Source organism: Monodon monoceros, unplaced genomic scaffold (assembly GCF_005190385.1).
Source record: "Monodon monoceros isolate NGI ecotype Baffin Bay Population unplaced genomic scaffold, NGI_Narwhal_1 Super_Scaffold_12, whole genome shotgun sequence".
NCBI lineage: Eukaryota > Metazoa > Chordata > Mammalia > Artiodactyla > Monodontidae > Monodon > Monodon monoceros.
In genome coordinates, this window is record NW_021703768.1 from 43,590,527 (window position 1) to 43,617,254 (window position 26,728).

General features: G+C 35.6%; 1 protein-coding gene across 2 annotated transcripts in view; it reads right to left on the minus strand.

Moving 5' to 3' along the window:
• IL6ST (interleukin 6 signal transducer) overlaps positions 1–26,728 on the minus strand; it is a 65,230-nt gene that overhangs the window by 22,251 nt on the left and 16,251 nt on the right. For both annotated transcript variants that reach the window (XM_029216378.1, XM_029216379.1), the window contains exons 2-6: positions 12,639–12,717; positions 6,760–7,065; positions 5,740–5,860; positions 1,704–1,870; positions 998–1,152 (exon numbers count right to left, since the gene is read on the minus strand). In XM_029216378.1, the coding sequence (XP_029072211.1) occupies positions 998–1,152; positions 1,704–1,870; positions 5,740–5,860; positions 6,760–7,065; positions 12,639–12,702 (813 nt within the window). In that variant the 5' untranslated portion in view covers positions 12,703–12,717. The remainder of the gene's footprint in view (positions 1–997; positions 1,153–1,703; positions 1,871–5,739; positions 5,861–6,759; positions 7,066–12,638; positions 12,718–26,728) is intronic.

Genomic DNA, 26,728 nt, shown 5'->3' on the forward strand with positions numbered 1-26,728 from the left:
CACTCTGCTCTGAGATTTCAACACTGAATACCAAATAGATGTCGAGTCTTTTTTGTACCAATGAATTAAGATTCTATGATATTAGAAAATATTTTGAAGAACTTCTGGTATGTATCCTCTCTGTACAATCCTCATGTACAACATGAAACATTAATCCATTTTGGTTTGTTGCTTTTTCTGATTGTATTCTGAGCCCTTTAGATAAGTGGAACGGAGGACAGCAGTAGGAAGGTCATGGGCTCAATTCCCTTCTAAGCTCATTATTGCAACCAGAGAAACAAAGCAAAAGCATTTTGTTAGTGATAAATGGAGTTACAACAAAGAATAGTATGGGGAGCTCAATGCTATGATGATAGCCTTTTGAAAAGTTCCAAGTACTTCTTTTGCTGATAGCATCATCTTTGGGTACACTGTCCTTTTCCTTTTCAGTCTTACAATCCCTTCCTCATGGGCTGGCAAACTTTCTATAAAGGGCTAGATTATAAACATTTTAGGCTGTGGGCCAGATGGTCTCTGTTGCAACTACTCAACTCTTTCTATGTAGCACAAAAACTGTCAGAGACAATATGTAAACAAATGTGTGTGGCTGTGTTCCAAGAAAACTTTATTTACAAAAACAGATGACAGGCTGAATTTGGCCTGCAGATGTCATTTGCTAACTCCTGCTCTACCTTATCCGCATAATCTCTTCATTTTTACTCCTCTACTTAATCTACTTCCTGTTATTTGTGGTCCTTCCACCTCTTGTCAAAAATGCTATTCCCTATCATCCTGCATCACTTCCATATTTCACTTAAAAGCTACTGTATTGAGCAAAATTGTATTTTCTATCTGGATGTCTTCCTGTTGGTCCTTGCTTGAGATACAGATCTAGAAGAGGTGTCAAGCAAAATACTTCACATAACCAGAAACTTAAGACATTCAGAAAATGATTGGGATTTTTAGGTTAGTGGGTTGCAAGAAAGACTACTTGAATAAACAGTAACTTTCAATTTACCTGGTTCCAAGTTGAGGCATCTCTGGTCCTATATTGAATGTTATATTTCAGTCTTATAAAACTCTTAATACTTGAGTTGATCCATGTCAATTTTAAAATACTAGACAGTTCCTCTGAGTTGCTGACTGATAAATTATGTGGTGGATTGGGCTTCACTGAAGAATTAAAATAGATCCAATAGATTATAACTTCTTATACAAAGTCAAATATACTCTTTAGATTTTATTTCACAGTATTCTTTTATTCTCACCAAATGAAATAATTTCTCTAAAAGCAATGCTATGCCATACTATTATAATGGAAAGGAAAGGCTCCTAAAGAAACTCTAGTTTTTTTCCTTGTCAGTTTATTACGTGTGTTAATCTTTTCAGGTTCAGGTATTAAAAGACAGTTAAGTATTTATGATATATGAAATTTAAAAAAAGAATAAAAATAGAACATGTATATTATGATTACAATGCTATAAAATGTTTGATATTTGGACAAATACCAGAAGATAACAGTCAAAGTGAAAACAGCTGTGAGTGTGGTTGGATTATGGATATTTTTCTTTTTCCAAATTATTTTTAATGCTGTTGATAAAGTGAATTTGTATAAGTCACTAAGATAATAAAATAAATGCTTGTTTCTACATTAATTAAACTTAAAACTAATTTATAAACCACTGTATATTCTAATAAATTCTCAAATTTAGGTTTATAACTACCTTTATCTACAGGATCAAAATTGATATGATCTGAGGTAACCGTCCCAAGAGCATTCTCTGCTTCTACCCAGACTTCAATGTTGACAAAATACACAGGAGAATAATCAACAGTACATGAGGTGCGGGTGTCACGTTTTGCTTTACAATCATCAAACTTCTCTGTGGCCCTAAATACAAAAATGGTAGAATCAGTCATTAAAAATAGATTTGAAAAAATGAGAGCGAAAAAGGTTACTTGAAAAGAGTTTGATGAGACCCAGATTATTATAGCTTAGAATAAAAAAGTTAATTCCAATAAGTTTAGAATAAACTGTTGAACACTAAAATCAAAATTTGTTAAAAGTTCACCTGTTTTTCTTTAAAACTGAGTTTGATCTATATCTTAAAACACAAAATTATTTTCAAAATTTTACTCCAAGAATATCACATTTAGAACGTTATGCTCTATCCCCATTGACCTTGTCTAAAAATTATTCATTTCCTGTGATATTAGTACTGTTTCTTTCCTCTCCTGAAACAAAATCTTTATTGTACCAGCAATGTCTTTCTTTAAGCACAGTATGCTTTTTCAAAGCACAGTATGCTAGGAGGTGATAGGGTAGGGATAAGAATTTCTATCACCCCAGAAAATTCCTTCAATCCCTTTCCAGTCAAACCCTGGCAACCACTTTCTGATTTCTATCACCATAGAAAATTTCAAGTGATGTGACTATATTTATTCACATATGTTTAAATTATGTATCAATTAAGAATATTTATATATATACTTGCTATTTTTTAAAACAGAAGGATAAATCGAAACTAAACCAAAACAGGCAACTTCTAGAGCAGTGGTCCCCAACCTTTTTGGCACCAGGGACCAGTTTCGTGGAAGACAATTTTTCCACAAACCGGGGGTGGTGGGGTGGTGGTTTCAGGATGACTCAAGCACATTACATTTATTGTGCACTTTATTTCTATTATTATTACAATAATATATAATGAAATAATTATACAACTGGAGCCCTGAGCTTGTTTTCACTTGCCACTCACTGATAGGGTTTTGATGTGAGTCTGCAAGCAGTTGATTTATTATGGTCTCTGTGCAAACCTCTCTGCTGATGATAATCTGTGTTTGCAGCCGCTCCCCAGCGCTAGCATCACTGCCTCAGCTCCACCTCAGATCATCAGGCGTTAGATTCTCATAAGGAGCTCTCAACCTAGATCCCTCACATGTGCAGTTCACAGTAGGATTTGCGCTCCTATGAGAATCTAATTCTGCTGCTCATCTGACAGGAGGCAGAGCTCAGGCGGTAATGCGAGGGGAGGGGAGCAGCTGTAAATACACACGAAGCTTCGCTCGCTTGCCTGCGGCTCACCTCCTGCTGTGCAGCCCGGCTCCTAACAGGCCACAGACCCAGTCCGTGGCCTGGGGGTTGGGGACCCCTGCTCTAGAGGGAGGGAGGAAATAAGGTAAAGGACACAGGGAACAGAGACCTCTGTGAACATATCTTGCCTTAGAAATTTGTGTGGGTTAATTTATTATTTTACACAATGAAGAAAATTCTTAAAAACGGAAAGCAAAATGAAACATATGAATTCTTGTATCGAGTTGGTGGTGTGACACACAGAAAGGAACTATTTCAAGTAACTCTAAAAGAGTAACTTAATTATGTCCTTAGTGAGAGAAAAACAACCTTAAAATTCTTTTTTAGTAATCACATTGTTGGTGCTAATACTGGAATTGTTACTCTGTAGCTGTTTTGTTTACTGTGGAATAAAGCAAATGAATAATTATGTTGGTGTTGCTGGGAATTAAGGTTTTCAGCATAGAAGAAAGGTGATATAGATGTTAGATAGATGAATTAAGTAAAAACCTATAGTCTGGATTTTAAATTGGAAATACCAGTATGAGTTCATGATGTATTTTATCTTAAAAACATTCTTAGCTCTTTCCACTGAAAAACCCTAGAAACAACCCAGTAGCAATGAGATTCCCAACACCCAGACTGTAGTCTCTAAATAGTACTTCACACTAACTGGAACCATGACTACTTAGGAAATGGTTGATATTAAGATGAACCTGGAACATCATGTCACTTCAGAAATCAGGAAGCTATCAAAGACTAATGAACCTGTGTCAAAAGGATAAGCCAATGTGAAAAGTTCCCACTAACCAAAGATGGGGCGATTTAAGTTTAAGAAGAATAATAACTGTAATGGATTAAAACACATCAAATATGTTTAAATATGAATCCATAATGAGGAGAAAAACCCCTTACATCTACCTTTGGAGGATGGTAGGGAACCAACTTATAAAACTGGTTAATAAAGGGAAAATATTAACACCATTTTGCTTCTCTTATATGGACTGTACGTCAGGGTAACCGATAGTTGCTGGAGAAAAGCTTTCTTTAAGTATTTTGGATGAAAAAAAAAAAGAAGAAAAGGATAAAATATCATTATTTTGTACCTCATATATAAATAATGATCACTGATGAATGCTCAAACCTTTAAGTGAAAAACTAATGTGAAACAACATGGTTAAATTCCAAAACCATTCTGCTGAGTCATTAATCCTTTCACAAAAAGAGCACATACTTTATGATTCCATTTATATGACATTCTGGAACAGGCAAAAGTCTATAGGGAAGAAATGAGACAAGTAGTCGCCTTGTGGAATGTGGTGAAATAGGGTGGTGGCTGGGATTGACCGGGAAGGGGCATGAGGGTGTAACAGTACAGTAGTGTTCTATATCTTGACAGGGGTTTAAGTTACACAGATGTATATGCACTAGTCAAAACTCACTGAATAATACACTTAAGATATGTAAGTATATCTTGAGAGAAAAATAAATTTTCTTCTTTTCTTTTTTGGCCACACCATGCAGCCTGCAGGATCTTAGTTCCCCGACCAGGGATCGAACCTGCGCCCCCTGCAGTGGAAGCAGGAGTCTAACCACTGGACTGCCAGCGAAGTCCCAAGAGATACTGATACATAAATTTTACCTAAAAACAAAAACGTTCCTGTTTTTGTAAACATCTAGTTAATTAATCTAATTAATGGTGTAAATGCTGAAGTGATTAAGGGTGAAGTATATAAACGTCTGTAACTCACTTTGAAATGCATTAAAAAAAGAGATTGGTAGATGGAGACAAAGATGCACAGATAAACAGGTATGTGATAAAGCAAATATAGTAAAATGTTAATTGTAGAATCTAGGTAATGAGTATGTATAAACGTTCACTGTAAAATTCTTTCAACTTTTCTTTATGTTTGAAAAAAAACTAATGGGGAATTTTAAAATACCCGAAACCATTGCTCAAGCTTAGCATAAGAAAATCAATCAAACATTATGTGGTTGTTCCTAATGGAAGTACACATACTGCTATGAATTATTTTTGAAAAGAAAAAGAAAATCTGATTAAGATTCTAGATCTAATGGCAAGTTTTAGGAAATAAAGGGACAGAGGAATGTATTAAATAATGTGTAACCATTATTTTAATAACTGAATTGCAAAGAGAAAGAAGAGAGAGAGAGGTGGAAACTACGGTTAAGAGAGACAAAACATATGAATTGGCAATATATGGTGATTATTTACATCTTGAACAAATGTAAAAATACATACATATATCTATGAGACAACCGGGAAAATCTGAACACTGATTAAAAATGTGACAGTATGAAAGTATTTTCAATTTCATTTAGGTATGTCGTCATGTTTTTTTAAAAAGTGTCCTTATCTTTTAGATAGATGTACTAAAATATTTACGGATATGACAATATGATGTCTAGATTTTCTTTAAAACAATCTGGGGTGGGGTATATATAAAATAAGACTGGTCATGAGCGGATCATTATTGAAGGTGGATGATGAGCACATGAGGATTTCTTACACAATTCTTTCTACTTTCACGTTTCAGATATTCTAAAATAAAAAGTTAAATAAAATGTTTAAAACTTTGCATTTAGTATTACTACTTGACAAAATAAAAATTCTAGCACCAAAGGCTAACTTAATAAATTCAATGCATAACAAATTTAAAATAACTTGCCATTCAGATTTTAAAGTGTAGTTTGTTTCCAGGTGCGTTTCCCTTCCAGGATCCCACTGACACATCATTTTCTTTCCTTCGTTCACAATGCAACTCAAATTTTTAGGTTTTTCTGGAGGCACTAAAAGGGAGAAATTAGAAATTTTCAAAAAGCTTTATATTCACAAATAACATGCAATTTATATACTACTCTAGACATTTAAAACAACCTAAATTAGATAGAATAAAACAAACCCAAGAAAAAAGGACATAATGAAAGACTGGTGACTAAAAAATTAATTTCTTTTCTATTTAAATTCAAATCTTTTAGATAGTAACATAATTTTCTATCATAATTATCATTAATAGGTATGTTTCAAATTAATTTTCTACACAAAATCAACTTTCATTTATAGCTGGACATTATCAACTGACTTCTCCATTAAATGTATTTTAAAATAATATTTGAATGTTAGGAAGAGGCAATTAAATAGAAGCAAAAATGATTCATTTATATTTCTCTCCCTATTGCCTTCCCAAACTCTGCTGGAGGAAAAGCAAGTGCCAAAATTATACTTTTAGGTGATCCACAAATTTGGTAATCCATTCTTGGATCATACTAAGTTTACTTATTTGCCTCAACACGGAAGAAGGACTCTCTCCAGTATTTATTCACCTTCTTCAGGTAGTTGCTTTACACTGCATTTTCTCAGCAACTAAGGGAAATTGAAACTTACTATGAATACAGTCACAGATTTCAATTCAACATTTTTTGGGGGTGTCTAATGTCAAAATAATTTTCCAGAAAACTGACAGATACTTGGCTTTCAGGAAAAATATAAAACTTGTGTTACTCTTTAGGCTTTTTGTATATTTGTAATGCAAATGCAGTTCTACTTCTAAGCTCATTAAAAATAAATGTCCAAAACTCACTGAGCTGACAGTTTCTGCATTTCATAAAGACCAATAGACAACAGACATTAAAGTTGTAATTCAACAGTCATGACAAAGTCTGAAATAAGAAAAAAGTAAAACACTTACGGCCTGAAATTATTCTGATTCCATAAACATTCTGATCAATTTGTCCAAATGTACGAATGTTGCAAGTGAGTTGAATATTTAATAAAGATATATCTGTAAATGTGACACTAGATGCTGTTCTGTTTATGACAGTATATTGTTCAAAAGGAACAATAACATGGTTTGTTTTCCAGAAAATGTAATTAGCATTCACATGAAAATAATCCATACATTTTTCCTTTAGCACACAAACTGCTGTGAAATTAGAACCAAGTTGTACAACTGAAGATTCAGGGTGGATATGACCACATGGATCTAGAAGTTCTCCTGAAAAGGAACAATAACAGAAAATATAAAAATGGACTGAACTTTTCTGGTACAAAATGATATTCTGTATCAATGCAGTTCCTCAATCTTCATTAAAATATCTCTAAAGACACAAAAAAAGAAGAAACACTGTGAAGTTTAATATGATCAGAACTTAATGTCTAAATTTGTAAAGAAATATACAAATTATATGGCAGATGGAGCTGGATTTAAAAAAAAAAACCTATGCAAGCTTTTTATAATATTTTAACTTTGTTTAGGAAACAGTTTGCCTGCAGCATGATTCATATTTGCTCTGCCCCCAATCCTGCTTCTCGATTCAGACCCAGTGTCTAAATTAGACTCTCCAGAAGACAGGCAGTGGTCTCTGCTCTTCGCCAGTCCTGAATTCCTTTGCAGGTGTGAATGGGGGCATGGAAAGATAGTCTACATTGTTCATGTATCAAAATCAGACAAAAAGGAAAGAGCAGGGGAGCAGTAAAAAACAGAAAGACTAGAATAAGATGGCCAAATACATTGGTTTTCACAATAAGTATATGGGATAAAATCTCATATTAAAAAACAAAAAATCAAATTGTATAAAAAAATAAAATACAACCATATGCTTCACCTATCACCCACCTATCACCCACTCCATGTTGATGACATCTAAACCCCTGTCTCTGGCTCTAACTTCCTAAGTTTTCAATGGCTTATAAGAGATCCACCTGAGATATTCTGTAAGTACTTTAAAATGAAGCTAGTCTAAAGCTATATGCATCATAGTCCCTTCCAAATTTATTCTTTCTTATTCTTATTTCTCTACCTCTGCTAACAACACCACTCCCATCCAGCCATCTAGGCCGGATAACCTTGTAGTCCCCTCTCTCTAATTAGCCTCCTCCCCTGAGTCTTCTGTATTCTTAGTATGTATATCAACCTCTTCTCATCAACCCTATTTTGGCTGCTGGTGCTTAGGCCGTCATATTATACCACAGTCTGATCTCCTTCTAGTTTATCTTACATACAGCTGCCAGAGTTACTGTTCAAAAATGAATATGCCATTTCCCTATTTTAAATTATTTAATGGCTATCTAGTACGATCAAAATAAAATTCTCAAATATTTGGCATGATTCTATTCTCTTTCTCTATTCTCACTGTCTAGAAACTTAAGGCAGCTTTCTCTGGTGAATGCCATTTACCAATGGGATTTGAAGTTCTATCTGAGCTTCAATTTCTTCACTTGGAAAATGAAGTTAATAATGGCTATCTTTTTTTTAAAATTTATTTTTATTTATCTATTTTTAACATCTTTATTGGAGTATAATTGCTTTACAATGGTGTGTTAGTTTCTGCTTTATAACAAAGTGAATCAGTTATACATACACATATGTTCTCGCATCTCTTCCCTCTTGCGTCTCCCTCCCCCCCACCCTCCCTAATAATGGCTATCTTGAAAAGATTTTTGAGATTAGAAATTAGTTATGTAAAGAACCTACTACAATGCCTGGTATTCAACAGGCCTCCAATAAATGGTAGCCTATCATCATTACTACTACTCTCCAGAGACAAGTAATCTAGTCACATTGATGGGGTCTGGAAGGGTCTCTTAGAGGTGACTGGTTCTAGCAGTTAAGGTAGAAGACATACAGAATCAGAGAATTACGAAACTGAGAAAAACCTTGGAGATCATTTACTTCAACCCTTTATTTTATAAAGATCACTGAGATACTTTTACCGAGTCAACCTCAAGTATTAGGCAGATTCTTTCAATTCCCAACTTGGTCCCAAGTTAGACTGCACAAAGGATAAAACTACTTTAAAAAGCTAAACAATTATCTTCTTATTCCATATCTCTCATAAAACCCATAAGGCCCAGAGTCAGAATGTTTATTTCTTTGTTTCAAAACCTATGATGTGGCCTATTTACATGACCTTGCCATTATTTATACATGTCTATGGCAAGTCCCAGTGCACAAACTACTCTAAATTTCTATCTGTGGCACACTAATAAGTTACCTTGTGATACTGAGCCAGTCCTTAAAACTCCCTTGACCTTACTTTATTCCTTGGTAAAATCATTCCTGTTTTAATTTCTCTATAATATTTAGAGGGAACAGTACCTATGAAATATACTTCAGAGTACTAAAGAACGTTAAGACATAACCAGAGACTAAATAACAATTTTTAATCACACAGAATAAGAGAAATACTAGAAATGGACAAATGTTCCAGTTTTCAAAGTGAAACACAGGCTCACTAAAACCACCCCATAGCAAACTAAACTCATTTTTATAGGACTACTAGGTTACTTGAGATCAAATTTTAAAAAGAGTATTTTAATTTAAATAAAGATATTTAATAAAGTTAGTTGGGATATTCCTGTAGACAAGATGAAGAACTGTGGATTAGAATATACTATAACAGATATTAGGGGCTTTCCTGGTGGCGCAGTAGTTAAGAATCCACCTGCCACTGCAAGGGACACAGGTTCGAGCCCTAGTCTGGGAAGATCCCACATGTCGTGGAGCAACTAAGCCCGTGTGCCACAACTACTGAGCCTGCGCTCTAGAGCCCATGTGCCACAACTACTGAAGCCCGTGCACCTTAGAGCCCGTGCTCCACAACAAGAGAAGCTTACTACAATGAGAAGCCCATGCACCGCAATGAAGAGCAGCCCCCACTCGCTGCAACTAGAGAAAGCCCGCGCGCAGCAATGAAGACCCAATGAGGTCAAAAATAAAATAAATAAATTTATAAAAAAAACAAAAACAAAACAGGTATTAGAATGAACATTATGAAACTGCTAATATTTAGCTATTCTTGATCTACAAAACAGAAATTTCATAGCTTCAAACTAATAGATTTTTAATTGGTTAATTACTCATACATAAAAACATCACTGACTAAAAATGTCAATGAGAGGGAGACTTAAGTAGCAAGCTGAAGTGCCTGCCCTCAGTCCTTGGGGCAGACTGTATTTTCCAACGAAGGTCATACCTATATATGTATCCCATTGAACATGCTCAGCTTACAAAGTGACTGATACTCCTTCTACAAAGAAATGGGGTCTGTATTCCCCTCCTGTCCTCAGATCTGTAAGGGTGCTTATGCCTGCTCCAGCCAACAGAGTGTGCTAAGTGACTTCCAAGGCTAGATCATCAAAAAAATACAACTTCTGACTAGCTCTCTTTTTCTCCTGGGACATTTGCCCTTGGAACCCAGCCACATGCAAGGAAGCCAAGGGCACGCGGAGACCACGTGTGGTGTTCTGGCCAAGCGCCCCAGCAAAGCCCTCAGTCTACAGCCAGCATCAATATCAGACATATAAGTAAATGAGCCTTCAGATGATTCCAGCCCCCAATCTTTGAATATTTTAGCTGAGGCCCCAGATATCAGAGCAAAGAAGAATCAGTCTGACTGTGCCTGTCTGTATTCCTGACCCACATAAACCATGAGAAATAATAAGTAATGTCATTTTAAGGCATGAAGTTTTAGAGTAATCTGTGTGGCAGTAATAGATAATGTAGTCCTGTTATTTTCAACATTTTTATCAACAACTTGGGGAAAAACAGAGAGAGAGACAGAGAGAGAGACACACACACATATTTATCAAATCAGCAAGGGACAAGACTATAATGGATTGCCAACAATTTGGATGATAACATTAGGATTCAAAATTATGTTGAAAGATTAGACTGATAGGCTAATGGATTTTGCAAGAGAGAAAATTATCTCCTAATTAGGTTGATAAGAAATAAATATATCAGGGAGAAATGGCTTAAAAGGTAAGTCATGTGAAAATGATCTGAGAGGGCTTCCCTGATGGTGCAGTGGTTAAGAATCCACCTGCCAACGCAGGGGACACGGGTTCGAGCCCTGGTCCGGGAAGATCCCACATGCTGTGGAGCAACTAAACCCGTGCACCACAACTACTGAGCCTGTGCTCTAGAGCCTGCGAGCCACAACTACTGAGCCTGTGTGCCACAGCTACTGAAGCCTGTGTGCCTAGAGCCCGTGCTCCGCAACAAGAGAAGCCCACGCACCGCAACGAAGAGTAGCCCCCGCTTGCTGCAACTAGAGAAAGCCCACGTGCAGCGACAAACACCCAATGCAGCCAAAAATAAATCAAGTTAAAAAAAAAAGATGTGAGAATTTTCACTGACTGGTAGGTAGCTTAACATGAAACTATGGGCAAAAAACTATGTTGCTTTAATAAAAATGATGTTCAGATCAAAGTAAGTAATAAAATCACTATATTCAGACCATGTCTAATTCTGATACATTTATTTTTTTCTTAAGTGCATTTTATTCAATAATAATAATAAAATAATAAATAATAAATATATAAAATAATAATATATTATTACTATCCTTTTTATAATTCTTACTGTGGGCCACGCACTGCTCAAAAGCCTTCTGTGTATTAACTCATTTAATTCTCACAATAACCCTAGGAGTTAGGGACCGTTATTATCCCCATCTTACAGATCAGGAAACTGAGACATAGATTAAGTGAATGGCTAAAGTTTCATAGTTGGTAAGTAGGAGAGGTGGGATGGTATTATATTTTAAATGTGATATGGGAAACTAAGAGAAGAGTCAGGAGGGTAATCAGCACATATAGATTGGAAGCCAAGTCCTATAAAAGAATAATTAGGTAAATTTAGTTTGGGGAAGAGAGGGGTTAACAGACACAGGAAAGCAGTCCTTCAATGCTTGAAGAGTTGAACATGGGAAAGGAAAGTGGGCCTACTATAGAAGGATTTCTAGGATTAATGAGAAAAAGTTACAAGGAAGAAAATTTGGGTTCAAGACTAAGGAAAGACTTAAATAAGGAAAAATTTCAACATAAGGTTTGTATCATTTCAACTGTTTAAAAAGAGGCTGCATTCTTGAACTTGAAGAGGGTTTGACTTAGAGCAGTGCTTCTCAAACTATCTGTGGTGAAGGATCAGTTTAGGTTTTCTTCTCCCAATCTTTCACAAACTTATACTTTTGTTTTATATTAATGTTCAATGGGACAAGTCCACTGATCACATGCTTGGATGTCATGGCTATGTCAAATTGTTAAAAGAGTTTCTAAACATTTATTCTTAATTTCTGTACTCATCTCATTGTGGACCAAAAACAACCAGTTCTCAGAGAGGCTGTGGTCTAGTATGAGCAGTATTGCTCTAGGTGACCTCTTTTTTCTGTTATCACAATCACACTGCTGCTCAGTGACACCTTTGGAGTGAAGGTTAAGGAGTGACGTGCTAAAAGTTAACAAATTTCCTACTTCTTTATTTATAAAAACAAACAAAATAAACCCTTTTTTCCTTCTCTACGTTAAAGTTACTGTTAGTATAGCTAAACAGGATTTAAGATTACTGAGTAATTGAGTGTTTCAACTCAAATTATAATTTATCAAGAGTATTTTTTACTTCTTAAATTCATTTTTAAGACAACATCATTCTCTCAATAAAGATCCTAGAAAGAATAAATATATAAGCATAATTAATTATTCAACATGAGCTTAGTTATGTAATTATACAAAAATACACAAACCTAATTTGTGGGGTTGGGAGGTAGGATATTTCATGAACCTTACCTACAGATTCAGTGGTGAGGAAAATAAACAAGGCTTGCACTATCCAAGTTTGCAATGTCAACATCTTGCATAGATATTTCTGTAAAAGACACATGTAATATTATTTTAAATATTTTTACTCTTACTACACATAATAAATTCAGACACAATTTCTAAAGCTCTTTTGTTTCCACTGTATAGCTGTTTTCTAAAAGGTGGTAAAATTCTTATGAGAACGCAGAAAACAAGTTGAAGTCTTCAGAATATTTTTCTTTATTCCCACTAAAGTTATGGCTACATAAAATATTACTGGGAAACAATTTATACTTTAAGGTTAATTAAAAGAGCAATTCTGTTTCCGTATTATGAAGTCTTGCACTATTAGTAAATACTCTGTGAGACTGAGAGCTTCAGAGAGACAAAATTCTACATGGCAAAACCCAGCATTAGCAACTTCAAAAGATAATCGACAAAATGGGGGAAAGAGTTTTTTGTAATTCATAGCCTGACCAAAAATATCTCCTGACATATGAAGAATGCCTACAAATCACTAAAAAAATTCCAACACCTCATCTTGCCTTTTTAGAAGAAAACAGGCAAGATGAGCTGAACAGGCAGTTTATAGAGAAGGAAATACAAGTAACTCAAACATATGAAATGATACTTTCAACCTCACTCATAGTGAGATACAAATTAAAACAACCCAGATAGGAATGCAAGATGATACACTTTGGAAAACAATGTGGCAGTTCTTTACCAAGTTAAAAGTACATGATAAGCCTCAGCATTGACACTGACAATTATACGAAGTTCAAAAACAGGCTAACTTAATCTATGGGGATAGGTCAGAACAGTGGTTCTCTTTTGGAGGGAAGGTGGTGGGAGGACAGAAGGGAGCATTCTGGGATACTGAACATGAGCCGTACACTTATGATTTGTGAACTTTATTGTATATAAGTCATAGCAAGTAAAAATAATAAAACAAACAAAACTACTGCAATATCATTCTCACCTTGAATACTGGCAAAAATATAAAAACTAAAAAGTTACCAACAGTGTTATGAGAATATGACATAAAGCCATTCTCATACACTGCCAGTTATAAACTGCCATAACCTTCCCATCAAATTGTACACCTAAAACTATGAATTTTATTGTTTGTAAATGAGACCTCAATTAAAAACAAAAACCCTACCCAGACAAGGTGTATGGCCAATTTTGCACTATCAGTCAAAATTAAAGTACATGTACGTTTGAATCTAATGATTCTACTTCTAGTATGTTATCCTATGAATATGAGCAAAACAACACATGTACAAGGTTATTCACTACATCATTCTTTTTTTTTTTTTTCTTTTGCGGTATGTGGGCCACTGTTGTGGCCTCTCCCGTTGCGGACCACAGGCTCCAGACGCGCAGGCTCAGCGGCCATGGCTCACGGGCCCAGCCGCTCCGTGGCATGTGGGATCTTCCCGGACCGGGGCACGAACCCGTGTCCCCTGCATCGGCAGGCGGACTCTCAACCACTGCGCCACCAGGGAAGCCCTACAGCATTCTTTTTAATAGTAAAAGGCTGAAGCAACCTAAATGTTCATGAATAAGGGACTAGGTAAATTATGGCATATCCAAACACAGTATACATGTAGTCATTAAAAAATGTACAGATATAGAATCATATCTAAAATACATTGCTACGGTACACAACAGTGTATTTGTTATTTATGGGCAAAAACACAACAAAAAAGGCAAAACATATACTCATTTCCTTATATGTGCATAAAACATCTCTAGAAGGATAAAAATTCAAATACTGGCTGCCACTGGCTGTTTGAGACACTAGAGTGGGAGGGAGATTCTACAGTGTGCTCTTTATACCTTTTCCAATGTTGTACCCTGTGGCTTCAGTACTTAGAAAATAGAAAATAAATATAATTTAAATAAAAACTACTTAATGCGCATCTCTCCAAGATAAAACTACTAACTTCTTGATGAGGGCTTCATAGTACTACACTTGAAACATAGTATTATTTTACAAAATATAAATACTTTTATACTCCCTAACCAGGTAACAGTCACTCTATAACAAAATAATTTGATAATGAATTGCTTAGACTGTCTCAGGTAAAGCTATAAAAGAACTAAGTTGCAGGATGCATTTTCCTCCACCTACTTTATTCCTTACTTCCCAACTTTAAATAGTCCCAGAGTCGAAAAATCTACCACATCATTCAACTGTTCATCAAAACAACAGAACAGAGAAATATCTGAGCATGTTGGTAGAGTGGTATGTGGTCATGTCATCCTGACCACCTACCTTACCAAGTACCTTGTTCACACTGAAGAGAGGTTTCTTTATAGTTCTGAAAACTGGCAATCTTTCTATTTATGTACTATAGTCTTATAACAAAACTCTGAAACAAGAAGTCCCATGAAAGTATTTATGATTACTTCAAAGCAATTAGATTTAGGTGAGCAGTGCCACGAAACACAAGTAAAAGGAAAACAGGCAAAGGTAGGTTTCGCATTTTAACAGTTAGAAAGTAATGTTTCCTAATTTTTAAAGGATTGTCATTGAAATGTGATAAAGCAACATCTATTAAGGAACTTGATATCATAGTCCAAACCTAAGAGATGGAGACACAATAGTACTGATACTATCTAAAATATTATATGCAATATAGTCCAATTCATTTGGGGGCTTATCTTGTTTTAAAATTGATTGAATTGATAGTACTCTGCTTATTTTTCCCCTTTCATTCTGTTGACAGCAGATAATCAATTTAAAATTCTATTATTAGTACTATCCTTTCTCCTCATCTCTTGCAGAATATTCTATGCATATATTATAAGCACATATTGTATATATTGATTTTCCTTGAAATTTGCATGTTATTTTGGAAGGTTCTATGAAGCCAAAACATGACCACTAACCAGACACAGGAAAGGATTTTTTCAAGAACTGAGCAGTTGTTCTACAGCAGCAATTCCTCAACTATGGTGGTTTCAATATGGTAATGTGTTGAAAGGAGGCATAAGATGCATCATAAATAATTCACTACTATTAATGTTAAAGTAACAAAGTTTATGGATGATTTAGCTAAAAAATTAGAACAAATCCAAAGCTATCCTTTATATAGCTGTTCATTCTTACTTTAATTTCCATGGATGTTTTAAGTGGGAGAAAAAGTAGTGGAGTTTAATTGATAAATATTTAATAGTTTAACCCTTTATAAATTATTTTTATTCCTATGGATTGTGATTTTTGAGATTTTTTCCCTTTTAATTTGATAAAAAATTAGGATAGAATGAAAAAGAATAATAAATTTAGATTTACATTGCATGTGAGGAAGACTGTCAGTATAAACTTTATTACTATAGAAACAGTACTACTATAACTATAGAATAGTAGATGAATTACGACTGCCAAATAGAAGGCAAAGTAATATTTGTTGAATAAATAAGCTGAGCAGGGATCAGGATGGGGAAATTTCAATATGGTACCTTTTACATCATGTCATACACAGTAGTGTTATTATGGATAAATTCGCAAAAAGTCAGTCATGCCTACATTAACTGATTATCAAATTAATTATTTAAAAAGTTATCCAACTCTGTTCTATTCCATTAGTACTAATCATGAATTCATAATAACTAATACTTGTATACTATTTCACATTACACAAACTGCTTTCATGTAAATTATTTCACTTGATTCTCCTAATATCCTAGAGAAGCAGGTGGATAGGGTAGGGATCATTATTTTATTATTTTTTTAAAGGTTTTTTTTTTTTTTTTTTACAGTAGTTTTAAGTTTACAACAAAATTGAAAGGAAGGTAAGGAGATTTCCCACAGACCCTCTGTCCCCACACACGTATAGCCTCTTGCATTATTAACATCACTTCTCACCAGAATGGTACATTTCACCAAGGATGAACCTACATTGACACACTATAGTCACCTAGAATCTCTAGCTTACTTTAGGGTTCATTCTTGGAATTGTACATTCTTGGGTTTGGAAAGGCAGGGATTAATTACTGGAACTTTACAAAAGAAAAAACAAAAATTCAGACAGGGTAAGGTACTCACCCAAATCACAAAATTAGTAAGTGAAAGAGCAGGGATTTGAAACTAGAGCAGGGATTTGAAACTAAGTCTTCTGCTTCTAAATATCATACTCTTACTCTTTTCATTGGGTCTCATTGTAGAGAGGAGAGTCTTGTTTAGAAAGACGGTTTTGACAATATTTTTTATATGCGTACTTAAATTCCTGCCACCTACTGGTCTTTCAGGTTTTGAGAAAGCATCTCATTTTAGATATCTTCTGAGTTTCAATATAAAGCACTCCCATAAACACTTGTATAAGAGTATTCAAGTATCCTAGTGTAGTTTTGCTATGTGCTTGGAAACATTATTGGCTCCCCCATGCTTAATCCAAACCTCCTTGATATCCATGTATGTCACAGACATGTGAAAGGAACATTTTGTTGAATCTGACAAAAGCAGTTAAAGCAAATCTTACACAAAATCATACCTTTTGTCTTCCACTAGCAGTAAGTTAAGGCTACTGACTCCTCAACTGCCAAATTATTATATGCACACAGACATAAAAATTCACTTTAAAATCTGCTCAGTATTAGGTTAAATTCTAGCATAAGGAGAGGTCGTTCCTCTTTGAAATGTAACAAGATAACTTCAAACTCAGATAAGGAATTGAATCCCCCACTATTGTTTCACACACGTTAAACCTTTGATATAATTTAATAACATATAAGAAATTTAATCTATAACAAGGATATTTTTAAATGCAAAGAAAATACATAATTATTTTAAAACTTTCAAATCAACAGGAATTGACAATATGTCACATGAAAATCCCCTATAATCCCATCAAGATAACTGTGAACAATTTGGTGTATAATCTTACAAAAGTTTCTATGTGTATAACTTTATATTGTATAAATATATACTTTATCAGTCTACAAAAATGGGATCACAAAAATGTTCTGTAACTTTTTTTCCCTTAACACTACATATTGGACATCTTTCTAAGTCAGTACATAAAGATTAATTCCTTGTAGTCTTTGCTCAAATTCACCTTCTCATACAAGTCTTTTCTGACTAGCCTATATTGCATATCTTCCCTTTCCTGTTTTTTCTCACTAGCACTTAACCTTCTAAAATAGGCTGGCAAACATTTCTTGTAAAGGGCCAGATAATAAATATTTTAGGCTTTGTGGGCCTTCAGGTCTCTGTGGCAACTAACTAGTAAACTCTGTTTTTGGAGTGCAAAAGCAGTCAGTGACAGTATGTAAACAAACTGGCATGGCTGAGTTCCAATAAAACTTTATTTATAAAAAGGGAATGCATGCTGGATTTAGTCTGCAGACCATTGTTTGCCAATCCCTGTTCTAAAATACTATTTAATTAACTTATTTTGCTTAGAGTCTGTTATGGGTTGAGTTGTGTCCCCGCAAAAGATATGTTGAAGTCCTAACCCCCAGTACCTCAAAATGTGACCCTGTTTGGAAATAAAGCTGTTACAGATGTAATTAGATGTTAAGATGTCATACTGGGGGGCTTCCCTGGTGGCACAGTGGTTAAGAATCCGCCTATCAATGCAGGGGATACGGGTTTCAGCCCTGGTCTGGGAAGATCCCACATGCCGTGGAGCAACTAAGGCTGTGTGCCACAACTGCTGAGCCTGTGCTCCACAACTACTGAGCCCACGAGCCACAACTACTGAAGCCCGCGTGTAGAGCCCGTGCTCCACAACAAGAGAAGCCACCCCAATGAGAAGCCCGTGCACCACAACGAAGAGTATCCCTGCTCACAACAACTAGAGAAAGCCCGCGCACAGCAACAAAGACCCAATGCAGCCAAAAATAAATAAATAAATAAATTTATTTTTAAAAAAAAGAAAAAGATGTCATACTGGAGTAGGGTGGGGCCCTACTACTATATGACTGGTGTCTGCTATGAGACAGAAATACACAGGAAGAATGCCATGTGACAACAGAGGCAGAGATTAGAATGATGCAGCTGTAAGCCAAGGTATGTCAAGGACTATCAGCTACTACCAGAAGTTATGAAGAGGCAAAGGATTCTATCCAGAGTCTCAGAAGGACTTTTGGTCTCCAGAACCTTAAAAGAATAAATTTGTTTTAAGTTTGTGGTACTCTGTTATAGTAGCCCTAGGAAACTTAATACACTGTTGGTGTCCCCAAAATAGAATGTGAGCAGATGAAGTAGGAAATTTTGTATGTTTTGCTCCTTGCTATATTTCTAGTATCTAAAATCATACCTAGCACAGTTTAATTTGGGTCTTTTTCATATCTTCCATAACTCTACTTTTTGAACATATAGAACACAGTTACGGCAACTGCTTTAGTGTCTTTGATAATTATAATGTGTCAGCTTTTGGTTAGTTTTGATTAACTGAATTTTCTCTAATACATATATTTTCATGCTTCTTTGCATACCTGGTAATTTTTGATTAAATGTCAGACACTGTGAATTTTACCTTGTTGCGTGTTGGATACTTCTGTATTCCTATTAAAGATTCTTGAACACAGAATCCCGTCCTGTTCCAGGACAAAGTTAACTTACTTGAAAACAATCTGATCCTCTCAGGTCTTGCTTTTAAAGATAAGTTGGGTGGGATTGGAGCAGTGCTTATTCTGGGACTAATTATTCCCTACTACTGACACAAGACCCTTCTGTGTACTCTACCCAATGTCTCATGAATCAAGATGGTTTCCAATCTGGCTGGTGAGGACAGGCACAATTCCTAACTAACCCTGTGGAATCATTAAGCACTGTTACCTCTAATCCTTTCATGAGCTTCTTTCTCAGCAGTTTCTTTTTTGTTGTTGTTTTTTTGTTTGCTTTGTTTTGGCTGTGCCTCATGGCATGTGGGATCTTAGTTCCCTGAACAGGGATCGAACCCACACCTGATGCAATGGAATTGTGGAGTCTCAATCACTAGACTGCCAGGGAAGTCCCGGTAGTTTCTTTATATGCATGCACTCAGCTAAATAACTGAAGGGGACTCTGAAGCTTTCAAGAATTCTCTTGTTTCAAGAGTTTCAAGATTCTCCAGTATTCTCTCCAGTATTCTCCAGTACTCTTCAAAGAGTATCCACTGAGCTTAGCCTAGATTTCCCCAGCCTCTGACATGGTTTGGAAACTCTCTCAAGGTAGTACGCTAGTTCAATCATAGGATCTACCTCATTTGTTTCCCATCTCACAAGATCATTGCCTTTCATCATCCAGTGTCCAGTGTCTTGATTATTACTGTTCTATGTATTTTTTCTGTTTTATGGTTGTTTCAGACATGAGGGTAAACCTTATCCTTGTTTCCCCGTTTCGGCCAGAAGTTGCAGAGTTATTTGGATACCAAATCAAACAAGGATTACACAAGAAAACTATTGTCAAACTATTATGAATTGGTGTGAAAAAACCTAAATAAAGCATTTGCAAATTTGTTCTAGCAATGTATTTAAAAGAAAAGAAAAAGCCATAAATACTAACAAGTATTTTGCCTAAAAATACAAGTATGGTTCAACATGAGAGAAGATACCAATATTATCCACTATATTTTCTAATAGATTAAAGACAAAAATAACACAATCATTCCACTAGATGCTTGAAAAGCATCTGATAATATTCAACAACTGTTCAGCTACAATTTTTACATAACAACAAAGTATTAGAAAACTAGACTGAAAGAGACCATCTTTATACTCATGAAGTAGATAAGAGGATGGACTCTGTAATCAGACTGCCTGTATTCAATCCTAGCTCCTCTATTTTTTGTAAAACATCTTAGGCAAGTTAGTTAATATCCCTAATTTTCATTTTCCTTATCTGTAAAATAAGGATAACCCCACGATCTACTTTCGTAGGACTTCTGTCAAGATTAAATAAGTCAGAGGGGGGCTTCCCTGGCGGCGCAGTGGTTGAGAGTCCGCCTGCCGATGCAGGGGACAGGGGTTCGAGCCCCGGTCAGGGAAGATCCCACATGCCGCGGAGTGGCTGGGCCCGTGAGCCATGGCCACTGAGCCTGCACATCTGGAGCCTGTGCTCTGCAACGGGAGAGGCCACAACAGTGAGAAGCCTGCGCACCGCAAAAAAAAAAAAAAAAAACAAAACGTCAGGGGAGGGGAGAGGGTAAGCTGGGACGAAGCGAGAGAGTGGCATGGACATATATACACTACCAAATGTAAAACAGATAGCTAGTGGGAAGCAGCCACATAGCATAGGGAGATCAGCTCGGTGCTTTGTGACCACCTAGAGGGGTGGGATAGGGAGGGTGGGAGGGAGACACAAGAGGGAGGAGATATGGGGATATATGTATATGTATAGCTGATTCACTTTGTTATAAAGCAGAAACTAACACACCATTGTAAAGCAATTATACTCCAACAAAGATGTTAAAAAAAAAAAAAGATTAAATAAGTCAGTATACACCTAGTGCAGTGTAGTATACATCTGCTGCATACTACATACTCAGTAAATGCTAACAGCTGTTATCAGTGCAGCTCTTGGTGTTGCTGCCACAGTACTTTATCAGAAACCTATAGTAAACATCATATTTAAAGATAAAAATTAGAGGCATTCCTATTAAGGTCAGGATTCAAACAAGATGCTTGATGTCATCACTTATTCAACATTGTTCTAGAAGGCTTAAACAAAAATATAATAAACAAAAAACAAGATACAAAAATGGAAAAAGAAAAACTTGTAGATGATATGAAAACAAAAAGAATCAAATAACAAACTATTAGAACCACTGAGAGTTTAACATAACAGCTGAACAAAAGATCACCAAAAAACCCCTCTCTCAGCAATAACCAGTTAGAAAATGTAATAGAAAAAAATCCTATTGACAACAGCATCAAAAACTAAACTATATCTAGGAAAAACAATTAAATCAGAACAATGCAAATAGTTTATGGAGAAAACTATAAAACTTTACTAAAAAGTTCATTAGTAAGACTTAAATATCATGGAACAAATATATATATAGAGAGAGAGAGAGAGGGAGAGAGAGGGAGAGATATCAGTTCTTCACAAATTTATATATCAATGCAATACAATTTTAATCTAAATTGCAAAGTGGTTTACTTTACAAACCAATTTAAAATTTCACATAAAATATTAGAAAATGGCCAAAAGCCAATTTTCAAAAAGAAAAAACAGAATACTTGATGTACCATCTATTAAGATATACTATCAAGTTATAGTAATTAAAACATGGCATTGGCATAGGAATAGGAAATTAAATCAAGTACAAAACAAAAAGTACAGAAACAGACCCAAGTATATATAAGAATTTAATATCTTATGGAAAAAAAAGCTACTGGTATCACTGGGGAAATAAAGGACTATTTAATAAATAGTATTGCGACAACTGTCTCCACAAGCAAAAAAATAAAGAGCCCTACTTCATCACAGATACATACACTCCAGACTGATTAAGGACATAAATGTAAAAGTAAAATTGTAGGACTACTAGAAGAAAATACAGAGTATGCTTATGACCTTATAGTTAGAGCAGGTCTTTTACAAATTATCTTTGACTGTTTGAGATTTATGAAAAGGTTTAAAGAGTACTTGGATGACCATCCATGTTCTCACCATAGCTTAAGAAATAAAACATTACAAATAAAGTTTCAGCCAAATAAACAGTTCTTGCCCTTAAGAAGTTCAGTTTAGAGAGATGGAATATGTACAGGGTGCTACAGGAGTAAAAAGAATACCCAATTCAGACAGGGTCCAGGAGAGCCCATCATGAAATAAGAGTAAAGGTTTTCTGGACAGATAGAGTAGCATACACGTGAACTATACACCATCTTTGACTCTATAACTGTAGATTACCAATGGCAAAATCTCAGAGCATGCCAGTCTACAAACCAGAGCTGTGCTGTCTGAAACACTCTGTGTTAGGGGGAGTGCGTAGGGGAACACATACAACAGAACATCCAAACAAAAACAGATTGTGCAGAAGACCAGTATGAAATGCATTATTCAGAAGTAATGATAAAACTAATCTACCTTAGAGCAAAGGGTGAAACTGATTAATTTGGATCAAGAGCAAATGAAAATTTGGAGGCTGAATATTCAAATTTTAACAGGGCAACAGATTTATTGTGCTGAAAGGAATGAAGCTCTTGCTATGGATATGTATACATTCAGCTTTAAAACAATAATCTATACTATAGCCACGTTTCAAGAGATGTAGCTTTCTTACTCATGTCAATTGGCTAACACTTCTCATTAAATCTCACTAAGATATACTAGATAGAATAAAAAAGAGATTGTAGCCATTGTGACAATATCACAAGCATTTCTGAAGCATTTCACATTGTTGACCACCTCTGCTTTCTGAATTTCTCATATCTCTTGGTTTCTATGTAACCATATCATGTGGTTATATTCTTTCCTTTATTTACTTTACTGTCTCCTTCACTGAATTCTCTGCTAGGTTTTATCTTCTGGCTATGAATGTACCCAAAAGTATTTGGCGTCTACTCTTCTTTTAAAATACCAACTTCTTCAAAAATGTATGACTTCAACTACTACCTTCACACAAAATAATTTCAAATATTCTGACTGAGATCCTTCTTCTAATTTCAGTTATGTATCATCTTGGATATTCTGCCTCTGACTCAAATAAGTTTAACAGGTCTAAAAACAACGTACACATATACATACACATACTCATGCCCACATAAATACATAAATGCATGCACTTAAAAAAAAAATCAGAGTGCTTTTTTTCCCCCCATCTAAAAACACTCACCCTTCTTGAATTTCCTCCACGATGGGGTCCATCATTGTCTCTTGCCTATCCATTACATTCTAGCTTTTCTCAGTTACAAATCTTATTCAGTCTTCCTTCATGATCCTTCCCACTTGTTTTTTCTTTTCTACCCTCCACCATGACCAACCTAATTTAGGCACTGCTCACCTCAATACTTATAACTGCTTCTAGTCTCTTTTTTCCCTCCAAATCATTCTGAACATTATTATTGATGGACGAAATCTCTCTAAGCATACTTTAAACTTGTCACTCTTTTCCTCAAAAGCTTTTTAAAAAGGGTGAATAATAATGCCAAATATTTCAGCTATTTAAGAACCTAAAAATTTGGTTTCAGTGTGCCTGCCCAATCTATCTTCTTCAATATTTAAGTCTATTCTAAAAAAAACCAAAACCCTCTACTCAGATTTTGCCCTCAAGCTCTAGAGAAAACAGTGAGCAATCTGGTTTCTACTCAGATCATGCTGAAATTATTTTTGTAGTTTCCCAAATGCAAAGCAAATATTTAAGCTCTTCATTTTACCTGACTTCACCATGCCATACACAATTTGGTCTTACCTTTTATCATGCCCTACCAGCTACCCCTACAGACTTTAAGCTCAAGTCACAGCAAACTACTAGACTTTCTCTAACACACTTTACTATTTCAGAGTTTGGGCTTCTACAAATGCTATTCCTTGGCTCTAGAATGTCTTTCTCCAAACTGTTCTGCACTGTTTATATCTCAGATGAAACATCATCTCTTCTGTGGAATTCCCCCCAACTCCCACAAACATCTTTGCTCCCAATGCACTTGTATACAGTTCCCTAACAGGATTCATAACACTGTATTGTAATTTTTGTTTATATGTCTTGATATCCTGAGAATCTAACATACTCTGAAGCACATAGTGGACAATTAAGAGAGGGTTTTAAAAGACCTTCTGGAATGGCCATATTATTCTAGTTAACTGTCACTCAAGTATACTGTATGAAGAGGTAGTATATCTACCATCTTTAGGAGCTCAGATTCTGAAGCCAGGCTGTCTAGGTATAAATTCTGGATCTACCACTTAATAGCCGTGTGGCACTGGGAGAGTTAATTAAGCTCTCTATGCCTGGGTTTCCTTCTTTATAAAAGGAGAATAGTAAGATCTACTTCATAAGGTTATGAAGATTAAATGAATTAATATAAGCAGAGTGTTCAAAACAGTGACTGACAGAAAATAAGCATTATACATATATTGACTATTATAATTACTATACCTTGATTATTTCTGACCCTTTCCACATATACCTCTATTGAAATGGGCTCCTTTCATTTTTCGCTTTATCCAAATCTTACCCAGGTTTCAAGGCTGACCTCTGTTAAATCCTTTCATCCTTTCAACTCTTAAATGGTTACTCCCTAATTTAAATACCTATAGCATCTTCTGTATCACTCTGCATATAATGAAAACTGCCTTGCATCCTTGTCATTTTTCACAAAATGTCTACCCAATTTCTGTAAACTCTTTGAAGGTCCTAAGGACGACTCATGCATCTTTGTCCGTTCCTACAGCAAGTACTAAGTGCTTAGTGTTTGTTATGTAAAATAATAAAGCTCAGTAGAAACTTCAACTCTGATCAAAATGTCTCTGCAATCAAAGAAATGGAGAAGACTGTGAGAACATTCCATGCTTCTCTAAGAGCCAAGCTGCAAATGTATTAGCGCCAGGGAATTCTGACTCCCATTAAAATAAGCTGTTCTGAAATAGCTTCTGGGAGAAAAAAACCCTCCCTACAGAAGAGTTTTGGGGAGTTCTTAAGTTCCCAAACCAAATTGTAGCAGTGGATCCTCTATGAGAAATGTGTTAACATGACACAGTGACTGATTGAGAGCACAGGATTTGCAATTACGTAGATCTAGGTTTCACAGGGACCCTGAGCTTCAGTTTCCTTCTCTATAAAGTGGGTATTGTAACACCTACTTCACAGGTATATGATAATCGACATCCACCCTAACGTTTAACTGAAATGCAAATTCCCTTGAAAAAATTTTAAATAAACTGAAAACACGGCAATTCATAAATAACTGAACACATTTTTCATTACCTAAGAAAATGTATTAAATTAGCTGTGTATTTATAATATTCTAAATTACCTATGAGAAAATTAAACAAGTGTTGTCAATAATATGGAATTGGGATGAAAGAAAAGTTGTACTACAAAATTTATCCTCCCATTCTGACACTTTCTCCATCCTGTAAATTTTTTCTTCCACTTGTGATTAAAAACAAGTGTTCAAAATTGTCCCCAAAGAGAAATATTTGGAAAGCACTATTTAACTTAATAGCAAGTTGGTTCTAACATTGTAGTATTCCAGCTTACAGTTAAAAAATACTTCCAAATAGGAATTAACATGAATTTAAGAAATTATGATAATGGCGAATAGCTCATACGATGATCTGAGTAATTTCAAATTAAGAGTTGTTCCAACTTGAAGCTGGCAGTCACACAGTCTAAAGGGTTTGTTTACAGCACTGACTAAACCAAACACTCCAATCTTTTAGAATATTCATCCTGGCATTCTAACAAATAATTATTTTAAAGCAGTATAATCGCTGAAGTGCCCAATACTACACAAATTAAACCGAAATGGGTTTCCTTCTGAAGAAAAAAAGAAAAGAACAAAAGTGGCAGGTCTTATTTTTAAGCTGTGATATTTTTTTCAGTTTGAAAAAATACTGAAAAACAGAACCTTGCTACTTGGAATCATCTTTAAACTTGGGGGAGCGGGTGAGAGAATTTAAAAAGACAGAATTCGGCGCCTTTACGATACAGTGGTATGCGGGGTTCATTAGGGCCAGGCCATGTAAGCGATCAAAAGAAGAAAAGAGACATTAGCTTGGAAATTATATAAGTATGGTGTAACTTTCAGCAACGTTGAAACGTTACCATTTAAGTATGAAAAGATGGCTTTGGGGAAAGAAAATTCACCTCCGAGTTGAAAATGAAGGGTCAAGTGCGGGACTAGTGCAATTTAAGGGGAGATGGAAAGAGAACTGGGGAAAAAGTGGGGATTTGATAACCAAAAAGGGGTATGGTTCAGAAGGGCGTGTGTGTGTGTGTGTGGTGTTGGAAGTGAGGCTTGTACTTAAATCTACGTGATAAAGTTGTGGAGATCAAATGCGGAGGTGTGGGAACAGGGAGAGGAAGAAATGTGGGGATTTCCAGGCTGGGATAACAAGAAGTTTGGGGCGCGCGCTGTCGGGGCGCCCCTCTCCCGGAGAAGGGTGGCCCCCTCGAGTGCCAGGTCCCCTGGCCGCC